Source organism: Psilocybe cubensis, chromosome 2, assembly GCF_017499595.1.
Source record: "Psilocybe cubensis strain MGC-MH-2018 chromosome 2, whole genome shotgun sequence".
Taxonomy (NCBI): domain Eukaryota; kingdom Fungi; phylum Basidiomycota; class Agaricomycetes; order Agaricales; family Agrocybaceae; genus Psilocybe; species Psilocybe cubensis.
The window spans coordinates 597154-619582 of record NC_063000.1 but is presented as its reverse complement, the minus strand read 5'-3'; the positions used below and the strand labels follow the sequence as shown (position 1 = coordinate 619582).

Here is a 22429-nt window from a genome sequence, read left to right as displayed (position 1 = left end):
TAATCTCTATCATGTAATACGTTCAAATGAACTATATCCCATCCTAACTTACTACAGTGTTTCGTGACATACGAGCATAAAGCCAAGAAAGTCGCGTATGCATTACGAACTCTGAAGCATCATATCAGGACGATATTAATTACCTATCAGTGTTCATCTGAGCTCGATAAACAATTTTGAAAGTATATAACATCAGGATGTACCCATCGTGACTTGCATATTACACAAAAGAGTATCTATGCCAGAAATACTATGGACTGTCAACGCTCCTCCAAGGTATGTATCGCAACCAGAGAATCGTTGAGATGTACTACTTAAAACCGATAAATACAGGTTCACACAGAATAAAGTTCTATGTGGTCGGTGTAAGTACCACGAATTTCAACTGGAAATGTAACATGTATTATCGAATCTGATACTGTGTTATTCAAATACAGTAAAACAGATACTAAGGGAAGGCAGACCATTCCAACTGGTACAGGCAAAGGAGAATGCGGACAGAACGATCAAAATAATTAAAACAGTGTGCCGGTCCAGAGTCTCGGACATAGGAATGGCCACCGAATGCCATTGGTTCCAAAGCGTATGAGAAAGCAACGGAAAGTAAGTGAACATGACAATATTCTGTATCTCACACAAATTGAATATCTCTTAGATTATCTAGTTTAATCGAAGACTATCGTGATAAAATTTACTATTATCTGGTATTCGAGGCACCGACAAGAACACTGCGGGATATCTTGTCAGACTCGGAGATTTACTTATCCAAACGACACAAAAAGGAGATCACCTTCCAACTGTTACAGGCAATCGAAAGTTGTTAAGAACTCAATGATGTACCATTCACAAACTAAAGATTCATTAGGCATCCATACGCACAGCATCGCACACAGAGACATAACACCCGAAAACATCGAATTCGTCAATAGCAATGTAACCGAGGAAGCATGGTATGATTTTGTCGGTCAATTCAATACACGAGTAAGTCGTATCCTACAAAAGCAAACCTACAATTCATTGTCGATTGTCGACGACTAGAGAGTACTGGTGACAACTAAAATACGACTTTCGTTTTATGGATACACTACTCCGGAGACACATCTATCAAACCTCACAGAACAATACGCACCACCGGAAATGGTCTATAGTGCTAATTATACATAATTATGAGGCGTGATTATTCACTGATTTCGTGAAATTTACTAGATATGACGATAGGCAAACCTAGTGACATCTTCTCGTTGGGTTGCGTAATAACTGAGATATTCACCCGCACATCCCTTTTCCCTCCTTGTGCCAGGTCATCGCATTATAAGCACAACAAGACCCTTCTATACGACGCTATCCTAGGACCCTTCCCAAGCGGTCTCATGACACAGATAAGGATATCATACAGTAACATATTCAGATACTCTGATCCAGCACCTCACGATACATCCCCTTGTATCTCAGAATCGATTAGAGACATTGGAGACGATTCCAATTCATTAAGGGTAAGGTATATTTATCAAAAAAAAAAAAAAAAAAAAAAAAAAATTGAAAACGGGGTACATCTGAATACGTTTTCGAACATCAGGGATTAATCGAAGACGACAAACTACACGATGTAATTGAGAATATGACCCGTCTCGATCCACGCGACAGACTAGGATCAGCAGATATTCTCAGACTTCAATACTTTACTGTACCAGACGTCAATAAACACAAAGGAGACACAAATTGAATGTTTAGTATATCATTTGAGGTGGACGATATAATCTCAATCCAATGATTAAATTTCAGAAACGCGGATCAGGACCCACAAACAGGAAAATTGAGAAGAATACTAGGCTATAAAACTTGAATCAAATCAGTTTAATTCTCCTCGATTATGCCAGTGCTTTACCTGTGGAATAACCAATACCATGGTATTGCAAGGCGTTATAGCAACGTAGTAATGTAAAAGAGGATGATGAAGTAATCACAACAACAAGACACGACGTTACAACATATCAATGTGAAAAAGAGTAATAAGACACGAAAAAGAAACAAGAACGGGTTTGACATAGAGTAACTAAGAGTAACAGAATCCAGATAGGAGAAGACACAAGAATGTGATGGCACTATGAACAGTTTGTTACTACATACAGTTCCGGACATGATACGCACCAGTGATTCTCACGAAGCTCTTGTGCGAAACACTTCCCAACCATTCCCTCTGGTCATGTTGTATAGACTCATAAGATGACATGGACAGTGACTAGTTTGACAAGTCATCCCTCAATAGTTAAGGCCCTGGGAAGCCACCCTAGAAGCATCACCCGCCGGACCCAAAATTTTTGTCTCAAATCCGTGAAACCGGACAGTCAGGGAGCTCCCGGCGCAACCTGCCCCGTGCTGACCTTCCCATGTAGGTCACTTTCTCACCCACAGAACCAAAAGGAGAAAAAAAGACACAAAAAAATTCTACAGCTTTCTAAGCCTGTTTCTTATAGTCTTTTTTATACTAGTGTATCTGTTTTTGGCACTCAAAACGCTCTTATGCCCTTCCCGGGAATAAACTTTGGTCCAAATTTGGAAGCGCGACTTATTTGATGCAAATTTTCTCCTTGAATCCACAGTGCCCCGCAAGTGGAGAGCTTCCCCTGGTCTCATAGTCTACAGACCGTTGTTTTTGTTGAATAGACGTGGTTAAACATTTATGATATTTAAGGACAGTGGAGGGTACACAGTTTTGTAGTGCTACCATACATAAAAGGAATGTCGAAAAGTAAGTAAGATAACAAGTAAAGTTAATATCAAAAAGCCAAGTATGCGTGGTTGTTGATTAAAATTGATCAATTTCGAAGATACTCGAGATGAATCTCTAGAAAAATCGGATAAACAGGTTGTCAGTACGCTTAAACGGGCCACAATAAAACAAGACAGACTTACTAGTTGTACCCGACCCTAACTCCACAACAAGAGAGTCGTCTGCTAGATGAAGATAGTCGTTCTCTTGTATTTTCCACCACGGCTCAGCAACGAAAGGATGTCGATCAAAAAGGTGCGTGTGTCCAGCAGTAGACGGTGATACAAAGTTGTGAATTTCAAGTGAGTTTTGAGCACTTTGCAGTTGTTGAATTGAGACCAAGTTACAGATGCCAGTGGCAGACGTCTTTTGCTTGGATAACTTGCTAGCCACTTTCAATAAGTTTAACAAATTTTTGAAGACGTTTTTCGGGGCATTGAGAGTAAATGATGATTGGTTTGTTTGGGTAAAAGCATGGGAGGTGTCTGTGTCTTCTGCAGAAAGAAAGAAGCAAGATTGTAACTTCATTAGAAGAGATTTTAGATGCGCTGAAGAGGAGCTTATAGCTGGTTTTCCCAATATTATTGGACGTTCTTCACAGATTTGTTTAAATACTTCTAGATTTACGATTATAACGGATGTTTACCGGTATTATTTGGTTTACATGACACATGTAACTAAATGGCTTAGTGCAGAAAATGACATAGGTAGTAGTTGTCAACAATGTCTCCGATAGTAATCCAGGCATAATATCTCCATGGATAATAGGTCAAATTCTCCTAAGCTGATTGATGAAAATTGTTTCTATTGTGCGTTGGGTCGCATTACATGAATGCATGTTTCTATAAGATAGAATTATATTAGCAATAGTCACATTATTGTTAGATGCTATAATGTTTACGAATCTGCATATCTTTCTGACAGCAAAATTGAGAATTAATATAATACTAACCGATGGTTATGTCCAGTTTTTACAGGTCACAGATTTTCTGAGTAAGAGGCTATAGTATGCATATATATGCCAAACAATAGACTTTTGTAACTGTGTTAAAGTGAGGTATAGCAACACAAACAAATGTGTAGACAGGGAGGTGTGCGCGTATCCACAATTGATCCACGAGTGATTGAGTTGGAAGTAATCGGATACAACGTTTGTTGTTGATTAATATTTATTGTAGGTGTCGACGACCTCACGGTAAAACACACTTGTATGCGTCTTCTAATGAATCATTTTCTCTCACGAGTCACCATACATTATTATCTCCATTTACGGGGTTGTACCTCATCACAATCGAGGGTAAAAAAAAAAACTTAAATAATGCAGTACACCTTAGTCCTTATTAGCATCACACTTCTTTTTCTAAGCAGAGGTATTCCGTTGTGCAATGAGAACCACGTATCGTGGTGTGGTGCTAGAGCCATAATTGTTCATATTTGTCTTTAGGTAGAATGGAATTAGACAACGAGGCATGTCAGTTTAATAAACACTCTAGTTCTGAGTATGTTGTTTATAACTGCAAAACGGTTTTTCCGCGTTGCGTTTAAAGGACAATTCTTGGTAGGTTGTATATTACGCCATAGGCGATGTAGCTTCCGTGTGAATTGAACTGTTTTAGATGCGACTCGGATACTGAAAAGGAAGCAGATTACACCGAGTATCACCACGGACCCACCTGTTATCATTTTATGACGCCAGGTTCAAACCTAGTAAAATTCTCTGCTAATAAAAAAATATATGTTTTGTTGGATTGTCACTACATAATCCGTGATACTGTACAAAACTGACCGAAAGATAAAGCGTTTAACTCAAATTGAATTATTTCAAAGTTCTAGTCATAACATCCTTAATTAAGACAGTGGGTAGCCTTTACAGCAAGGCCATAGGTCCTGGGAACGCATCAAACCAAACATGTCTGCTGATGTAAGTGGGTGATTTTCGAGGCTCCTCGTGACTTGAGTAATTCACGGAATGTCTATGCTATTTTTCTGTAGTCAGGCCATCCTACGACTATAAAATGTAAATCGGTAAACCAGTGCTATGGAACGAGGGACTTTGATATACCATTTGACCCATTTATCAAAACTTATAGCCGGACATAGATAGCTTCATTCACGAACATATATTATGTATACACGGATTAGTACACTGAACAGTCTCGGAGAACTCTTTGATTGGTGTTATGTTAGATTAATATTCAACACTCATGCAATATCTATCCACTCTGCGACTTTATCCAATTGTTAATGGTATTTCTATGCACTGGACGAAGTTACAACGAGACGTCAAACTCCGTATAAGACAACTTGAAGTAAGTATAAATAAAGTATTAGTAGAAAATCTTGGGCCATCAAAGCCATCGAAAAAGAGTATATTGTATACTTATAATTATCGTCAATTCCGTCTTTTTCAGACACGTACTTTTCCTTGCGCTCGGCCAGCGTTGCTATCACCAGTCGCAATAAGAATAAGAATTGATATAGCCGATGACGTCACATTGTACTTTGAACGTCCCGTGACTGTTGACAAGGAACCTGCCCTATAGTAATCTAAAACAAGAAAAAAGACATTTTGATTTCTTCACTCTTTGTCGCGTGTGTGTTATCCTAATGAGATTTTCTACGCCAAACACAGTAACATCGGAAAAGTAGTACAACTCGTTGTTGTGTATACACGTTCTAGTCAACACATTTGACGTGAAACATTACAAATTTTCTGAGAATCCTCGTCGATTTGAAACATCTCAACAAAGTAAGTGTCCAATAATCACAAAGTCTCAAAAATTCATGTTTTCCAGTGCAACATTTGACCCTGCCACCGAATGCCCGTACTCATGCTGATGAGGTTACCAATTTCCCATTTGAAACACGAATCCTTTGGGAGAAGTTGGAAGCACTGTTTACGGGATCGCATCCACTATGTGTACGTTCGTTTAGAACTCATATGCACTTCTCGTTACTTATATCACTGACTAAAACTTTTCATACATACATAGAGGATGATACACTTCCTCCGACGATACGAGGATTGGATATTTTGCAAATATGATGCTCCTTCATCGGGTATGCGAGCAGCTATCCAGTACAGGCTACCTTCGACCGGCCTTCGTGATATCATCTCAGAGACGCCCTGCGTAACCTCGTCCGTATGGGAGCAGACGGGAAGCTTGTTTGCGATATACCGGTTACTCGATATCATAACTCTGAAGCCAGAGTATTTCGGACCGTCGATATCTATCACCGTACCTCGGAATGAGCCACAGGTTAGCAGTGTGACAACAGAAACATTTTCCAGGCTCAAGGTACATCGCAATGAAATCAAACATGTTTGGGTTATTAATTACCAAAGTAATGATAGATTATCGACGATTTGAAGGATTGGCCTAGCCTACTTCGCGCTGCCAAGAAGCGCATTATCAGAGAAGAACCTAAAGCCCACAAGAGACTGACAACGGCTAGTATTAGCAACGCTTCTTCTACACAGCTTGCCCAGGATGGATCCCCAGAAGCGACACTTTTATTATGTCTAGCGCGCAACCATTTTAAGAGCGTTTTAGGGAAAATCGTTGGAAATGTGTACTGTGCCTCATTGCATTACCAAGTCCTGTTGGCAATGCGCGGTGTTAAGGATGACGAAGTAGTACTGCCAGACATCCCAACTGACACGAGTACTTTTGTCAATCTTTAGTAAGTACTAAAACCATTCACTGAACCAGGCTACTAAACAGACTCTAGTGCAAGCGGTCATCCCGATGCCGCATCGTTTCTCTCAGAGATTACACCCTCACATTTAAAGATTCCACTTCATATCGCTCTATTCATATCTCCCATTCTTCTTTTCTCAAACACATCGTGGTATTCCCGGAAATGTGATCGGGAACAATTGCTTAAAGTCAGTGTAATCTGCGATCTCATAATATATATTCGATTAACGATGTTGTTGTAGGCGTCGAAAGCGCTCGGGAATCATCGTCCTCCTGCTCTATTGGAACTAGAAATGGAAATTTGGAGGATTATCGCAAATCAAAATTGTGATATATATTCAGAATTGCGACAACTTGTTTCATCGAAATGTTGGGTGAAATGCGAGCAAATAAATCCAGAAGATCATGCGTATAACTTTTTCAGACGTAAGTCACATATATGTTAAATCTCCCTCGAGCAAGTTGGACTCAAAATTGAACATGCATCAGCCAATACTACGGTACAGAACAATACCAATGATACTGAGCATCATTCAGAGAGCAATGAATCAATTAGTACGTAAAGAATCTGGTCTACGTAAAGTGTACGAGTTTTATACGTTTCAAAGTAAACCAGCATCAACCTATACACCCCCGCGACCTTACTAGTGCTGGTCATAACTCGGATATAGATGCGGAAGGCGATGACGACCATGAAGTAAACCCGGGGAAATTAGGTAAGGTACTTGTTCCAGTTAAAGAGTACAATGAAACGACGACCACTCAACCTCCAGACCACGCGTTGACGGCCACCCACAAACCCTTCGATCATGCAACAAACTCTGAAATAACGGAAAAAACATACAGTATAATTCAGTATGAGAAGAAGAGCGACAACGCATCCGCAGCTCAATATCTAAACAATATGTCCGTATCCGTCAACAAGACTTCGCTGGCAAACGGCCTACACATCGATCCTAGACTGGATTCGGAAACAAGTGAAAGGAATACACAGCATGAAGAGGAGAGGGACGATGCGACAGGGGGTCAACGTCCAACCGTGACTGCTGAGAAACCCTTCCCGACAGACGAACTATACATCGATCGCGACATGGATTCAAGGACAATAGAAAGAATTACACAGCCTGAGGTGGAGAAAGACGATACACTGGCTGATCAACAACCAGTCGACATGTCCATGGTCATCGACAAGCCGAGTCTGACAGATACATCATGTACTTCACGGCCCTTACAGCTGCCCCTGGATAATGGCGATAACGACAGCGTCGACAAACAGACTCATGGGATCTCGACAGACGAACTGAATCGAAACGACAATGACGTCGACATGGAGGATGGTTCGGGTTCAAAAGCCGATGTGACAGAAACTTCAATGGCCAACGTAGTTAAGCACGGAGTTGGAGGATGTCTCGATCATGACAAACCATCGGGTATATCGGAAGACCGGGGGTCAGAGGTGGTTCAAGATCAAGAGCAAAACGAGGGACAAAAAGACCATTCGCCAAACGAAGTCATCGCGTCGAAGGACATACCCGTATCATCACATACTCAAACATCGGGTAAAGCCACGACACCAAAGGCTAATCAAAGAAAGAATAAAAAGAAACGCAACAGGAAACCTGTCAATATCTCGCCGTCTGAAGTGGACTCATCAGGTGGTCCATCTGATAATGACGAAAACGACTACATCGACGTTGATTTATTTGATTCCAAAATCGACCTTGATGTTGTCAGCACACCAAAGAAGTTCTGGAGCACAGTGGAGTGGGTTTGTTTCAATGCAATCGGTACCCAAAAAACTTTTCGACCAGTCGCTCATGTAAGTTGTTGACATCATACATTTTTCTCATTTCATATTTAATTTATACCACTCCAGAGTCAAGACGAATTGGATAATATTCATAGATTCTTGGCTATGGTCGAAGCTGACTACATTGACGGACTTCCAATGCATATAGCACGCCCAGATGAATCGTGTTTTATGGTAATCAATTATCGTGATCATCGGCATCCCCAACCGAGCCTAGATGACTTCGCTGAACGAAACATTGTTATATTTCGCAATACGTCTTTCGTGGATCCTGACCCGAACCTCTTTTACCGTAGCGTAAGACACGATATAGGGGATATCACGTCTGCTCGATCGATCGAGGGTAAGTCGAGCTGTCATGTGTCTGATTTCTTTTCCGTTAATCGTCTGTAGATCTGTCCGTGGATTCGTCTCACCGTACTGACAGGATCAAACGCGGAACACTCCTTCAGGTTGTTCAGGCAGCGCGAACACCGGATCACCATGGCAAAATTCTGAATACTCATAACATCCCGTTACCATTTTCAGGTGCTAATTCCTTCGATTTGAGCACTGATGGACATGCTCTGCGTGCTACAGCAGGTAGCTGGAAGTACAAAACTCCACCGCCTTTTGGTGATATATCATGGGGTTTAGTATCCACAGAAGGCGCGTTTTCAGAAGCACGTATCAGTCCTAATGGGTTCTGCACTGTCATTAAGCCTACACATGGACTCAATCTGTGCATTACAATGCGACCCAGGCACCCCGACCGTGATCTTCCTTCCAACCAACGATTGTTTTTGGGAGACTTTCTAGATTATGACGCACCAGAACATCATACCGACTGGATATATGAAGCTATAGTACTTGATCCCCAATCAGAGCTGTGAGTATTATTGAACACATTATCTATTGGTTATAGCCTCGAGGGTTTGATTATTAACGCTACGCACCCGAAACAGATTCATGAGAGCAAACACTCTGTATATAATATATTCCATCTCCCCTAGTATCTGTCTAGGGGGTCACTTCTACTCTTCTGCTTGTCTAGAAAACACACTGACAGGAATCATTCACAATTTCGTTGCCGGAGATAAAGCAGCAAACACTAATCGACCGACGGCCCGGTTCTTCTTGCAGCAGATCATGAATTGGTTCTATAAGACGTTAATTGAAGGTGACAGGGACCCGACTGGTATGGTTCTTTTTTCATATCTTACAATATATATCCTTTTTGTCTTTAATCTGCCTACAGATGTACATGAAGGTCATATCCCACTATGTGATACACAGACTGGATATACGAACATGCTGGCTTTATGCATTTACATGCTATTCGCGAACGTTCTCGATTACGATACTTATCGCAACCCCGACCAAATACAGAGTCCCAAAACTCCGCAGCAACTTACTCAATGGATCATGTGGGATGTTAATGCTCTGAACGACGAACAGCGTAAGGCTTGCATGTTCGCTTGCGGTCAAGCCATAGTTATCCTAGATTGGCTGTGCAAACGCACAAAATTGATTCATTACCTCAATTCGTATGGCGATAATCAGGAAAGGCGGTCCAAAGCATCAGCAAAACAATTTCATAACATGATGATTCGCCATTATGCCCGTACAATCATGTCATACACCCAGGAGGCGACTAGCAACGGAGTACACGGTGCCCCTTTTTGTACCGAAGCTCTCCTCAAAGTCCAGGTACTGGGCGCTTGTAATGGTGAACTCAACAAACTCATTAACGACGAAATCGGACAAAGTGTACCATCTATACCAGCCCGGCCAATGCTTAAACTAGCTGTGATTTGCCTTGTTGAGTGTAACAATACCAACGAATACTCGGATCAATTAAGTGAGTGAACCATCGCCCAATGTCTACCAGGCACTGACTATGCTATAATCTAGGGACACCAAAGGAGCTCATGCGTCTCGGTGCAAGTATGAGAGATATGATATACACCAATGGTCTCAAAGTCAAGTTGGAGAGGGTTGAAAACACAAGTAAGTGGTCCGTAAAGCCTTGTTTACGTTGTGACGCTCACTCTCGTTAGAATTCGAACGATCCCATCCTTCCAAAAAGCCTCGTTACTAGTTCGTATTGTGTATATATCATAACATTGTAATTTCCATATATATGATCATTTCCATCGGTTGATGTACCATCTGTCGGAAACCTGTTAGCCAAACATGTTTCGTCTAATCAAGACTCAAAAAAAAAAAAAGTAAAATAAAATAAAAAAAAAATAAAAATAAAACCCAGAAATGTGTTTAGAGCATAATCGGGCATACAGAATTTACCTTGCAGGGTAAGCGAGGGAAGCGAGGGAAGTGCGGGGGACGTGCAGGGGAAGTGCGCGGTAGTACTTATTAAATATTGTCAAAAACATCAGTTTTTTGGAGTGTTTGATGTATCTAAAAGTCGTACCGTATGTTTTTTCCTCTGAAATACTGTGCGACGTGTTGTATGAACAAAAATTAACACAATTTTTATTTCGATAGTAGAGTGTCACATGTGACATACACCTTTGACTATACGCCAACGTCAAAAGCCCAATTTTGTCACTCGGTCGGTCAATATATCTAATACTATAGTCCTTCTAAAGTATAACTGGGTTAATCTATAATGGGTACCATGTACCATTTTCATGTGAAAGCACATAGAACCACTCAAGATATGCAACTTTTGATGTGGTAATAAAGGCTTAAGGCTGACCCAACGGGTATACCATGTGCCACATACCATGGGCGCTTATCGTAAGTTTGTTCAATCTCAACTTTTCTAAGGGTCTATCCATTCATAAATGGTCATTAACTTCAGCGTGACACTTGCACTTCCCCTGCACTTCCCCTGCACTTCCCTGCACTTCCCTGCACTTCCCTTGCACTTCCCAATGGAAAATTATACCTATACACGTCCAGCGCACTTCCCATGCACTTCCCTGCACTTCCCTGCACTTCCCTGCACTTCCGACTCAAATTCCAGTGTAAAGGCATATTATTCCTGTTAGACGCAACTCATAGTTATTTTTAGTGTTTGCGATCAGTTATGCCTTATATGCCTCCGCAAATCCACGTTCGTAAACCACATGCTTCCGTTTTGTCCATTTACTGGTCAACTGAAAATTGTTGAACGCACCCAGATTTCGAACTAGTTTGAATGCAAAATTGCCAACAACGACATTAAAAAGCAAATTAAATGGGTATCCTTTCCACCTCTCGCCCATGTGTTCACTTTTTATATTGCTCATCGCCTCAAGCAAAATCCAAGGTTTACAGACCTTTCTGATGACCGTCTTATCAAAGAAGCACAATAAGCTCAATTTTAGGAACAACCCACCTCCAAGAACAAAATCAATGTTGATAGAGACTGCCTACAGCTTTTTGAAGAAGTTTTTGAAGTTTTGGGGCGTGCCGTGATCGCAGGACACTACCAGTGGGGACTCAATGTGGGACCACATCAAGATGGGTGAAATCCATACGGCGGATTTCCAGAATACTTCAATTTTGGTGATCTAGAAGGGGATGACAGTGAAATCGTGGTATGTGGTTTAATATTTTATTCATACAAGGATAGCTGCACACCAATTGCAAACTAGCCCGGGCTTCAATTGTTGGCTTAACACACAATCATGCATTAAATAACTTATAAATTTACTTCTATTCAATTATTTACACTACTATCTATCACAATATGACTTTATTTCGTGGTATAAGCCTCGTTCAATAAAGAGGAATAGTAACAACCAAGAAAGACGACACGAGTTTATTTGAAGTCAATTTATCCCACGCTACATCACCCCGACCTGCCTCAACCATGGTTCGAACTTGGTTCGAACCCACGCACGCACATGCACGTCCCTCAGCCACTTCCGCACGTCCCTCAGCCACTCGCGCACGTCGCACTTCCCGCACTGCACTTCCCTTGCACTTCCCTCGCTTCCCCTGCAAGGTAAATTTCCTGTGCCCGGGCATAATCTATTTAGGCAGCTTCTTAGTTCTGCAAATTTTACCGAGAAGATTTATGCAATCGTCGTCGATGAAGCACATTGCATATCCCAGTGGGAGATAAATTCTGACCAATCTATGATCAGCTGGGAACGCTTCGCGCCTTTGTGGCCCCAAATATCCCATTTTTATCACATCGGCCACTTCCCCTCACATAGGAAAGCGATCATGCAGCGGTTTTCGTTAGAATTTTTGACCCCGCTTCCATTCTCCGCCGGAACTCTCCCAAACATCTGGAGCTGAGAGAAAATCGGCATCGCTGATCCGTTAGGATATTCGGGCCGATAGAGTTATACTTGTATAACAGTTGTTGCCAGATAACATTTAGACTCCGAATCAATTCTAAATACTTATCAATGTATACAGAATCGGAGATTCCTTATGACCATGAATCAATAAGCATCGCGACATGTGTTCAATTCAACCCAATTTTGACTACTGTCTCCTCGCTTCTTTATTCAAAACGAAAGACGTATGTACCCTTTATATAGGGTTATTTGTATGTTCGGTCCCACACTACCAGTCGTAACGCGAACAAACATAAAGTCCCAAGCGAGTGTCCGAATCTAAAAGTTGATTGAGGGTTCAATCGGCTTTGGACCAAATTTCAATCGAAGATTATGAAGTGTACCCGTTTAGATCAACGTCGTGTGCGTCTGTCTACTACACATAAGTAATCAAACATGGCAATCGACGGTCGACTCTGTCCATCTGTCTCCTTTCCACTTTTTCAGGACAGTATAGCACCGTAACTACTTTTGCTTTTCTTGAAAATTCTTGTATCACTGACTTTTCCCTGTCATATAATTTTTAACCGTCTTTAAGATGCCTGCCGTTAACTCGCTTCGTCTTCATCGATCAGGGCGTCATTTTCGTTCTATGGTTCCAGGCCGAAGATTTTTCTATTCCATCGTGGACCATGCTGTATTTCGTTTGTCAACAAAAAAACGATACCACTCTCGAAATCTCTTCCGTCGTCTTCGCCACCATTCAGAACAAAACAACCGCATGCAAATCACCTTCAATGACCTGGATACTGATGTAGTGGACATTATCCTCCGTATGTTTTATGCAGACAGTGGGGCGGGTACCGATGGGATTAATACCCCTCCTCCGATTACCATTGGCGCTGTATGCAGCCAGTGGAGAAACTTCGTACGAGCACGTCCAATGTACTGGGGATTTATCACACTCAGGTTATCGGTAAAAAACTTAAGGATAATGGAAGAGCTATTCGCGGACTGGATTCAATGCGCTTCAACGAACATTTCTCTGGACATCAGTATCTCTACCACAGATGTCGCCGTTGATTTACCTTCCACTTTCAAATCACTTATTCTTGGTACCCATAGGCAATGGGAAAAGTTTTCTTGTGACGACGTTGGTTCTATCTGGTCGTCTTTCTTTTCCACAGCACAATCCTCGGATCCATTCCCGCTTCTCCATACCGTCTCATTCGACCTGTATCTGCACGATCATATCGACTTCAGACCGGCCAAAAATCTCCGTTATGTATACATTTCAAATTCTTCCATTACTACCCCCACGTTCAACTGGAAACATCTGCGCGATCTTGCTTGGTACCAAACCACAGTAAAGGATGTCGAAGTGTTCCTCGGGGAGCTCCGGGATATCTACGACATGGAACTGGTCTTCGACGATAACGAACAACGAAAATTCGGCAAAGCAAAATCTTGTATATTAAACCATCTCGGAATCTTCGCTGTCGAAGGCGATTCCACGAATCTACAGACTGTCCTCAATGTGATTACTGCGCCTAACATAACGATCCTATGCATTACTCTAGTTCCAGACGGAGATTCATGTTGGGTTAATTCCTTATTAGACATGAAGATAAGATCGTCTTGGTTCCAGTCTCTGACCCACTGCACGTTTTCGGATATCGATACCAGCGAACATGACGTCGTTGAGATCCTCAGAGGGCTATGCTCAATGCGAGTCCTTAAATTTTATCGCCCACAGTTTCTCCTCAGTGATTACTTTGTGTCCTCTCTGGATCCTTCATTCGCATTCGGAGGGAGATGTCTGCTCCCGTGCCTCGAAGACTTTGAATGTTACAGGGCTATAATATCCTTCACACCAAACGCTTTGTTCGCGACTTTGGTTCATCGACTCGCACTTTGGGAGAACAGGGCTTTCGCTCCCAACGCTCAAGAGTACAAGATCACGGATGTCCGTCCTATCACCTTGTTCAGGGTTAGTCACGACTGTAAAGAATGGTCCCCCCTTAACGGTTATCTGTCCCCGAGCCACACAAAGGAGTGGGATAAGAAAGCGCAGTCATTGAAGAATATGGGCATAACAATTGATATGATTTTTATCGACCTTCCAGAAGACAACGGGTTTTAACGTGAGTGTTTTTTGTTATGTTGTATATAATTCAATATTGCTGATCACAAAACATCAGAGTTTACACACGCACGATCATTTACATTTATCGGTGAATCTCGGAATCACCGGTGTAATAACTTGACCGTGCATCCGTGATGAAGTATTCACTTACCTATTCATAGTCTTTCTTGGTAATTAGTGCGTTGACGGTCAAATACCTCTATGTGTTAATAGAAACATTTCACTTCTATATCATACTTCGGGATGAGACTCTTCGTTAAAAAAGATCATCCGTGTCTCTGTTGTTTAAATAGTGTAAGTTAGTATGTGTTTACGGTGTGGGTGTAAATATGGGAGTAAGCTGTAGGCATCCGCCAGACAGATAAGCAAGAGAGGAAAAGTGTTGACAGAGATTTAGAAATAGACAAAGTTTCAACGTGAAGCCTGTATTACTAGCGTAGGCATCGTAGTCTGAAAAGACGAACATAGATAATAAAGACAAGGGTTGATAAATGATAACAAATGTAAACGACGAGATTGTATACGAACTGTGCGATGAGACGATGAAACGGTGGAGTATTTCTGATTATACAAAGACATACTTTAGGTTCGGAGAAAAATGACTAGGTTCCAAGCTCGGAAAATGAACAATTCTTTCTCGGGATATGAGATAGAGAGTGAATGACTATTATTCAGTGTCCTTTTCGTATCCACCTACTCCTCTATTTATACCTGAAATTCTAATGTACCCTATTCAGTCAGTCCTCCTCATCACGTCGCACATTTGTGTAGACCATAATGTCTCCTTTTAGGCCTTTTCTTTGCATTCCAGAACGAAAGACTTTTACAACGCGTGGTTCTTGCTTGGACGAGCGTGTCTCGCATTGCTCATCTTGACAATTATCTATCTATAACACCCACGTTATTTTTAGAAGCGTCTAACCGCCTTGGGCTCTCAGTCGTGTCAGAATCGGGATCCTCAATTGCTCGCCGCGGCTCATCGACATCGCGCATCCTGAGGTAAGACTGATGTCGTCAGGTCTCACCGTGTTCCGTGTCTAACCATACTTCAGTCTCCATAATAAACAGTTCTTGCCTTCTTTAACTCTCTCGCCTGCACACCACCTTCAACGAAATCTTGAAAGTCTCTGTTGACTTAGTTCTTGACAAGGATATCCAACTCCGGGTACTCCACATACCGGAGAAAGCACTGTCACTCAACCCCTGCCTCACAATCACTCCCTTTCGACCACCGGCATGGGCGCATTAGCATCCACCCAGTAATTGCCTCTTCCCGCCGCCCATACCAGCCACAACGCCCTACTGGGTTCAAGGAAAAGTTGTATCACGAAAGAGCGTTGGCCCTGTGCGAAGCCGTCGAGTTGTCAATTGAAAAAGTATATGGTTCCGCTCTGAATTCTTATCTCACTTTCATCCGCAAACACGATCTACCCCTCGAACCAACCCGGAATACTCTTTCCCTATACGTAACCTATCATTCTGCGCGGACATTACATATATCAGCCTGTGTACATACTCGAATCCGATGGGTATCCCCAAATATTACACCAGGATCTCGACGGTTTGAAGAAAATAAAGTTACAATGTTGCAAAATACTAAGTAGCGTCTGAACTTTGTCCATACAACAAGGGCAGCAAGTACCGAGAGCATATGCTGTAACTCGGTCATTCGGTGTTTCTTAGCACAAAACTTCCACTACCATTCCTCACTTCGTATACGATCTGATCCATCCTCTCCAACGCATGTTAACGCTTTGAATAGCGTATCAAAACTTACCTGGTGGAACTCTTTCACCGTAAGTTTGTCACCTCCATCCGTCACCTCCGACATTCTTCTGAAAGTACAGTTTTAGTGTAGATGTCAAGGAGCTATATTTAACGTGCAACCGTACCGAATAATTTCTGGCTTATTAAACGTTCAAAATCGCAGCTGGATGTCACTGATATAAAACGACTCATCATACAAAAGGAACAGTTACAAAAAAACGCAATCGATTAAGACTGGTACGAATAAATAAATTCGGACGGAGACTGTACATGTAATACACATCTAGGTACTCATCTAGTTATATATCTGAGTACATATCGGATTACACGTGTTTAAACAAACAATGAAGTATCCCATAATTTTATCGTATAGCTAATGATAGCGAACTTTTCACAAACGATTAACATTCTTCGCTCCTTTACCTGACCGGAGCCGATTTTTAGAAGTCAGTTCAGGAGCTTCAATATGTACATAGTCGTCGTCCACCACGGACTCGTCTTCCATATGAATATCTCCTTCCTTTTCATTATGAACCTTCTTCGTCCGATAACTCATCCTGTCGTTTACTGAATCGTGTGACTTGACCCGTTTAAGGGGTCTCGGAGAAATATCTAGTTAATATAATATCACAAGCGTCAGTAGTATACAGGGCGTAAGAGAAGTCGTTTGCTAACCGTCTTGGAATTCGACGATGTCTCCAGCGGAGAGTAAAGGAAATGACTCGCCAAGGGAAGGAAAAAGCGAATGATCGGCCTTAGTTTGCACCTGCTCTGGTATTTTCCCTACCCTGACAAACTCTATGGGAATGATTTCCGACCACCAATGTTCACCGTTCACGATGAAAGCCAATTTAAATGTCATCCATATGATGTCCCCCCGATTGAATGTAGGTTCGTTAGAGTCGGCAAGACCACGCATACGATTCTCAATAAACTCCAGGTATTTTGGTCTGTCCGGGTTAGGTACCTGTTGAGCCTCAAATACGGGCCATGGGAAGCTCCTTTAGGGGTATGTCTATTTTTTCTCAGATTTGAGAGCACTGGAAGACTACCATCCTAACTTCTCGCGTGAAACCGCATCTCACCCAATTTACATTTCAAACATCCTCTCTATACCCACAATAAAAACCCACTCACCCTCGCCTGTTAAACAGTAATTGGGAGTTCTTGTCTGAAAAAGATCAGATCAAACTCGCAGTAATATCACAATTCAAGGCTATTTCATCATATCTAACCTTTATTCCCGAAGTATTACTGACAATAATTAGTAGTAACACAGTGTAGGTAGAGTCGACACCCTTAGAAGGGCGGCAGGGGAGGGGGGGTCATGCGGTGCATTTCTGGTGGATATCTACGCCCTGGAGACGAAACGGTCTCCGTCGACCGTCAATCTCTCCATATCTCAAACCGCTTTAAAGTATAATTATTCGATTGGGACAACAGTGTTTTTGAATAAGATCTATGACGAATGTCCTACGTTAGGGAACATTGTGGATGATGAACGGTAAGCACTCTATCTTTCTAATAGACTGATACTTATATAATATTGTAGGTACATTGACGCACAGGTTTATCGATTGACGAAAGAAAATTCGGTATAACAGAAGCTGGCTGTGAGACGTGCATAAATAGAGTAATACTACAACATAGATAAAATTATTGTATTATAATCATAGACGATATGAAAAGGTTTCAATGTTATCGTGCGCAGTGATCTCTTTGTCGGTAACATTTTTGATTGGACAGCCTTGTCATGCATTGTCGATTTTTCAGGATTTGAGAATCAAAATCAAACAAAAAGGTGGACAGTACTCGGAGGGTCCTGGTGCTTGAACGTGGCTTGTTTGATCAGATTATAGAATTTTTATTCAACAGGGAAAGAGTACTGCACACGGACGTCCAAGATAACCGGTTCTAACCGGTTTTATACTTGATTTGTCCGAATCGTGAGTGTATTCCTATACTTTTGTCTCGATGCACAAATCTATTGAAGATTAAAGGTACTTCTTTGTTTTAAGCTTGGTAATTCTCAACTCCAGCACGTCATCTCCGAGGCACAGTAACCATTCTTAATCCTGCACCGACCGTGCACTCTATCCGCGTTTTTTTGGACCTTACGCTCACGTATTGCCTTCACATGGTCACTTACAGTTGTATGTATAATGTATAATATTGTATAGTATACAGGAACCTACCCTGTACGTAGCATCGCTACCAATCAATGACACCACAGACACAAATCTGTTGCAACTCTTCTTGCACCAGGTATCATTGAGCTTGTGGTATTAGACGCTGATACATAGAGCTGCTAGTGAGTATGAGTCATTACATAGAATTCATTTAAAAGCTGTCGCACCATTGTAATATCTCACATGCCTTCGCGGGAGAAGCTTTTGCTAAAACCTCATTACTCTCGTTCGCGTTTAACCGTCTCAACGAATCGTACATCATGGACTAAAATTATATTGTAGCCCATCTGTCTGAATCTTCTGTCTCTATTCGACTTTGATCGACTTGCTTCATAGGCTGGAAGTGAACATAATACATACAATACAAATCAAGACTCTCAATGTCTCGGTGTTGCGAGAGCTGATACGGGATCCGAATACCGGTAATAGTGAACGATCTGTGTATCTCCATGCAACGAGACTGTCATGATACACAGTACCTGTAGATCATTACTGATTTCATCCACACTTTTCTATACTGTATACAGAGCAAGCTATATAACCATACATAGTGTTACCATAGCCATTGGAGTGACTTCTCCTGCGCCTTCAGTAATTTAGAACTTTCACGACTCAAGGAATCAGTATCTATCTCTTTGAATGATTCATGGTAAAATCTTTATTACAATAATATAACATGAGAAATTAACATACGATAAATATCTTGTGTAACGGGCACTATATATGTCGGTAATTGTGTGAAAAAACATATCAATAACGCACTGCCAGCGGATACTGAAGCCCAGTAGTATATTCATTCGGAGATACAATATTATATCGGAGATTTGAAGTTTGTTTAAAAGACGACAGTTTGTGTCGGAGACAATAAATACAATCGGAGATTGTAAACTCTGTCGGAATTTAAATATATGATCGGAGAGCGAAACCGTCTTACTTTCTTTCAAACGGATCAGAGTTGCTATATATAAGGATATTTTGATATATATATAATAGGTCTTATGCCTGCCAATAAAGGCTTATTGAATTTAGCCAAAGAATATGTTATTTTCAGTTCAATACTATTATTAATCAAATATTATATGACATTATATCCATATCTATTTTTATCATATACTAGGAAGACTTGATGCTTTCATTGTGACATTTTTATTTAAACAAACTTCAAACCCTAAGAGAAGTACATCTTTTCTATTTCTGTTTTGAATTATAGAATGCAAAAAAGTCAATTAACAGAATAAGAATAAATACATCGAAGCGAGTAGTAAAAACTAACGTGATTGCTCAATATGCAATAGTATATAGCTAAAATGTGATGCACCCCAGAACGAGGCTTACACAAAGCAGCAACAACATTTTTTCCCATAATCTGGTTTGCTGAATATTGTTAAAATCTTAATTTAAGTAAAACACGTGTTTTATGATATAATTGTGATTATGTTTGCTCCGCGAAGCATCGGATTTTATATTAAACTTGACAGAAAAGTATACTAAAAAATGTAATGCTAAAAAATGTATAAGAGTATCACATTCTATTCGGCTTACATTATAATCATCACTCAGCTTGTTACTTTGAATTTTAACAAATAAACTAATTAATATTATTTCTATTTAATAATTTAATAATAGAAAAAAATAGTAATAAAAGTTCTATCAATTGTTTTTAGCAGTTTGAAGTATTTACTATGATTTAAAACTAGTATAGCACATTCAGAGGTAATACAATGTATATTTTGTTCTACATTTTCCAAAAGGGAAATATACTTTCCAAATGCAGAAGAATATATATATAGACTAATGTATAGTAAAATATCAAGTGCATTATGTAAGCTCCGGTAGCCCTACTGCTCGTCTCCTTCTATATTTCGTTCTAGAAAAGAATACTATACAATAAGAAACTTGCATTCCAATTAACATTATACCGTATCTATAAGCAAACACACTCACAGGAAGTAGCTCCATATCGTTTGATCGCAACCGAATAATGACAAAAAAGAAACTGGCGTTAGGCTTTAGGCCTATTGATCCAAAAAAGAGTTTGGCGACGTAAGTCATTCAAACGAGGGAGAGAAAAATCAGTAGGCGAGGCGCATACCCACCCTCCATCGGAAATACCAAGTTGTACTATTTGTCAGTACAGGAGTTACGCTCGATCTACACATTCCTTGTCTCCCTATACTTTAGTATATTCCTGCCAGATTCCTGCAATGGATAACCCTGCTAGCAAACCCATTTCAAAATTCTCGTCATATCACATCAAAGATGAATATGGTCAATTTAACCAGGAACAAGAACACCAACGGCCATCAGCATACATATCCAAGTATATAACCGTAGCAAGCAAAACCACATCGCTAACGTACGAGGTATGTATTCTTTTAATTTGCATTTGAGTTAGTTTACTATTGGAATATGTATTGTCCATTAAAATTTGAAGAATATCGACATACACAAGAGCTGATTATCGTGTTTCTCATAACAGTCCGAGGATGTACCGTATTACAGTCGTAATACCGGCAAACCCTTATACACACTCAATGATGATGTGACGAACTTAATCATGGAGATTGCAATGGACGATTATTCGCATTTACCACCTGGATATCGAAAACCGGGTAATATCTATCTGTCGTCTATTTGTGCAAAATGGCGCAGAACAATCCACGGTATCCCTTTATTTTGGACGAAGGTGTCGGTACCTTTATCGCCCAAAACATTCAATACGATGGAGTGTCTATTACGTGACTGGTTGCTCCGGTCTGGCACGATACTGCCTCTGGATATCCACATTTACTCGAAAGACCGCGTGCAATTAAAACTCCCCATTACATTTTACGACCTTCTTCTACAATCAAGCGATCGCCTAGCATCATTCTATTGTGACGAGTTTATACAATTATGGCCCAGCAATATCCACGTATCCAGCCAACTATATTTTTCCCATGCAAAATCGTTACAAAAACTATCGTTATCGCCGGGCACGAGCATAGATTTATTAGGAATTTACTGGGCAAACATCCACGAGTTTGAATGGGGAGTGTTTACCGTCAATGAAGTGATGGAGGACATCCATCTCCTAACGCATCTCAGAACCCTTCGTATTCGACTTATATCGAAAGGAATTTTCAGGTCTACTGATGTACACGCGAAAAAACCGGATATCGATTTACAATGGTTGACGTGCCTTCAAATAACTGGCGATTCATCAAGTCTAGCAATAATTCTGGCGTCTATCACAACCCCGGCATTGATTAGCCTTGCTATAGAACTGGACTCACCTGGAGATTCTACTTGGTGCATAGCCCTGGTAAATTTGGAAAACCGTGCCAAAGGTATCAAAACGCTCCGGGAGTTCACGCTCAGCAACGCCAACATCACAGAGTTCGAGTTGATTGTCATTCTAATGCCGTTGACATCCCTGATCACATTCAATCTACAACGTCCTGATTTCATTGTCAGTGATCTACTCATAAAAGCGCTCGCTCCGCTGGGATGTTCATTTACGACATACCTGTTACAAAACCTTCAAAATTTTACATGTACTGATGCTCTGATCGCGTTCAATCCAACAGACGTGGTAGACATGATGTATCGTCGTCACGACTGGAAAACAACCAAAAACCATCTACAATTCCCTGACATCGCTAGTCCAATCCCGATAACAGATATACAGCCGATAACCAAATTTATTACTACATTCATCAACAGGGACTGCGGTACCAACAACGATTTCAACAAATACAGGAGCAGATACAATATCAGAACACATATTCAACAATTAAAAGAAAAGGGGATGACGATGGATATTCGAAAGGAAAGTAAAACTTGA

General features: G+C 40.9%; 3 protein-coding genes across 3 annotated transcripts; all 3 read left to right on the top strand.

Annotated features, from left to right (window-relative positions):
• Positions 1–4679: 4679 nt before the first annotated feature.
• Positions 4680–10361, top strand: JR316_0001703 (uncharacterized protein; the record flags this gene model as incomplete). Its single annotated transcript, XM_047887503.1, has 16 exons — positions 4680–4691; positions 4763–4787; positions 5451–5519; positions 5566–5690; positions 5764–6030; positions 6126–6454; positions 6503–6659; positions 6714–6897; positions 6961–7026; positions 7080–8290; positions 8348–8624; positions 8675–9149; positions 9274–9458; positions 9519–10121; positions 10175–10270; positions 10321–10361. 16 exons carry the CDS (start codon positions 4680–4682, stop codon positions 10359–10361), a joined length of 4122 nt encoding a protein of 1373 aa, XP_047752426.1.
• Positions 10362–13282: 2921 nt separating this feature from the next.
• JR316_0001702 (uncharacterized protein) lies at positions 13283–14644 on the top strand (the record flags this gene model as incomplete). Its single annotated transcript, XM_047887502.1, has 1 exon — positions 13283–14644. The coding sequence occupies one exon, from the start codon at positions 13283–13285 to the stop codon at positions 14642–14644; it is 1362 nt and encodes a 453-aa protein (XP_047752425.1).
• Positions 14645–20584: 5940 nt separating this feature from the next.
• On the top strand, positions 20585–22429 carry JR316_0001701 (uncharacterized protein; the record flags this gene model as incomplete). Its single annotated transcript, XM_047887501.1, has 3 exons — positions 20585–20646; positions 20825–20966; positions 21083–22429. 3 exons carry the CDS (start codon positions 20585–20587, stop codon positions 22427–22429), a joined length of 1551 nt encoding a protein of 516 aa, XP_047752424.1.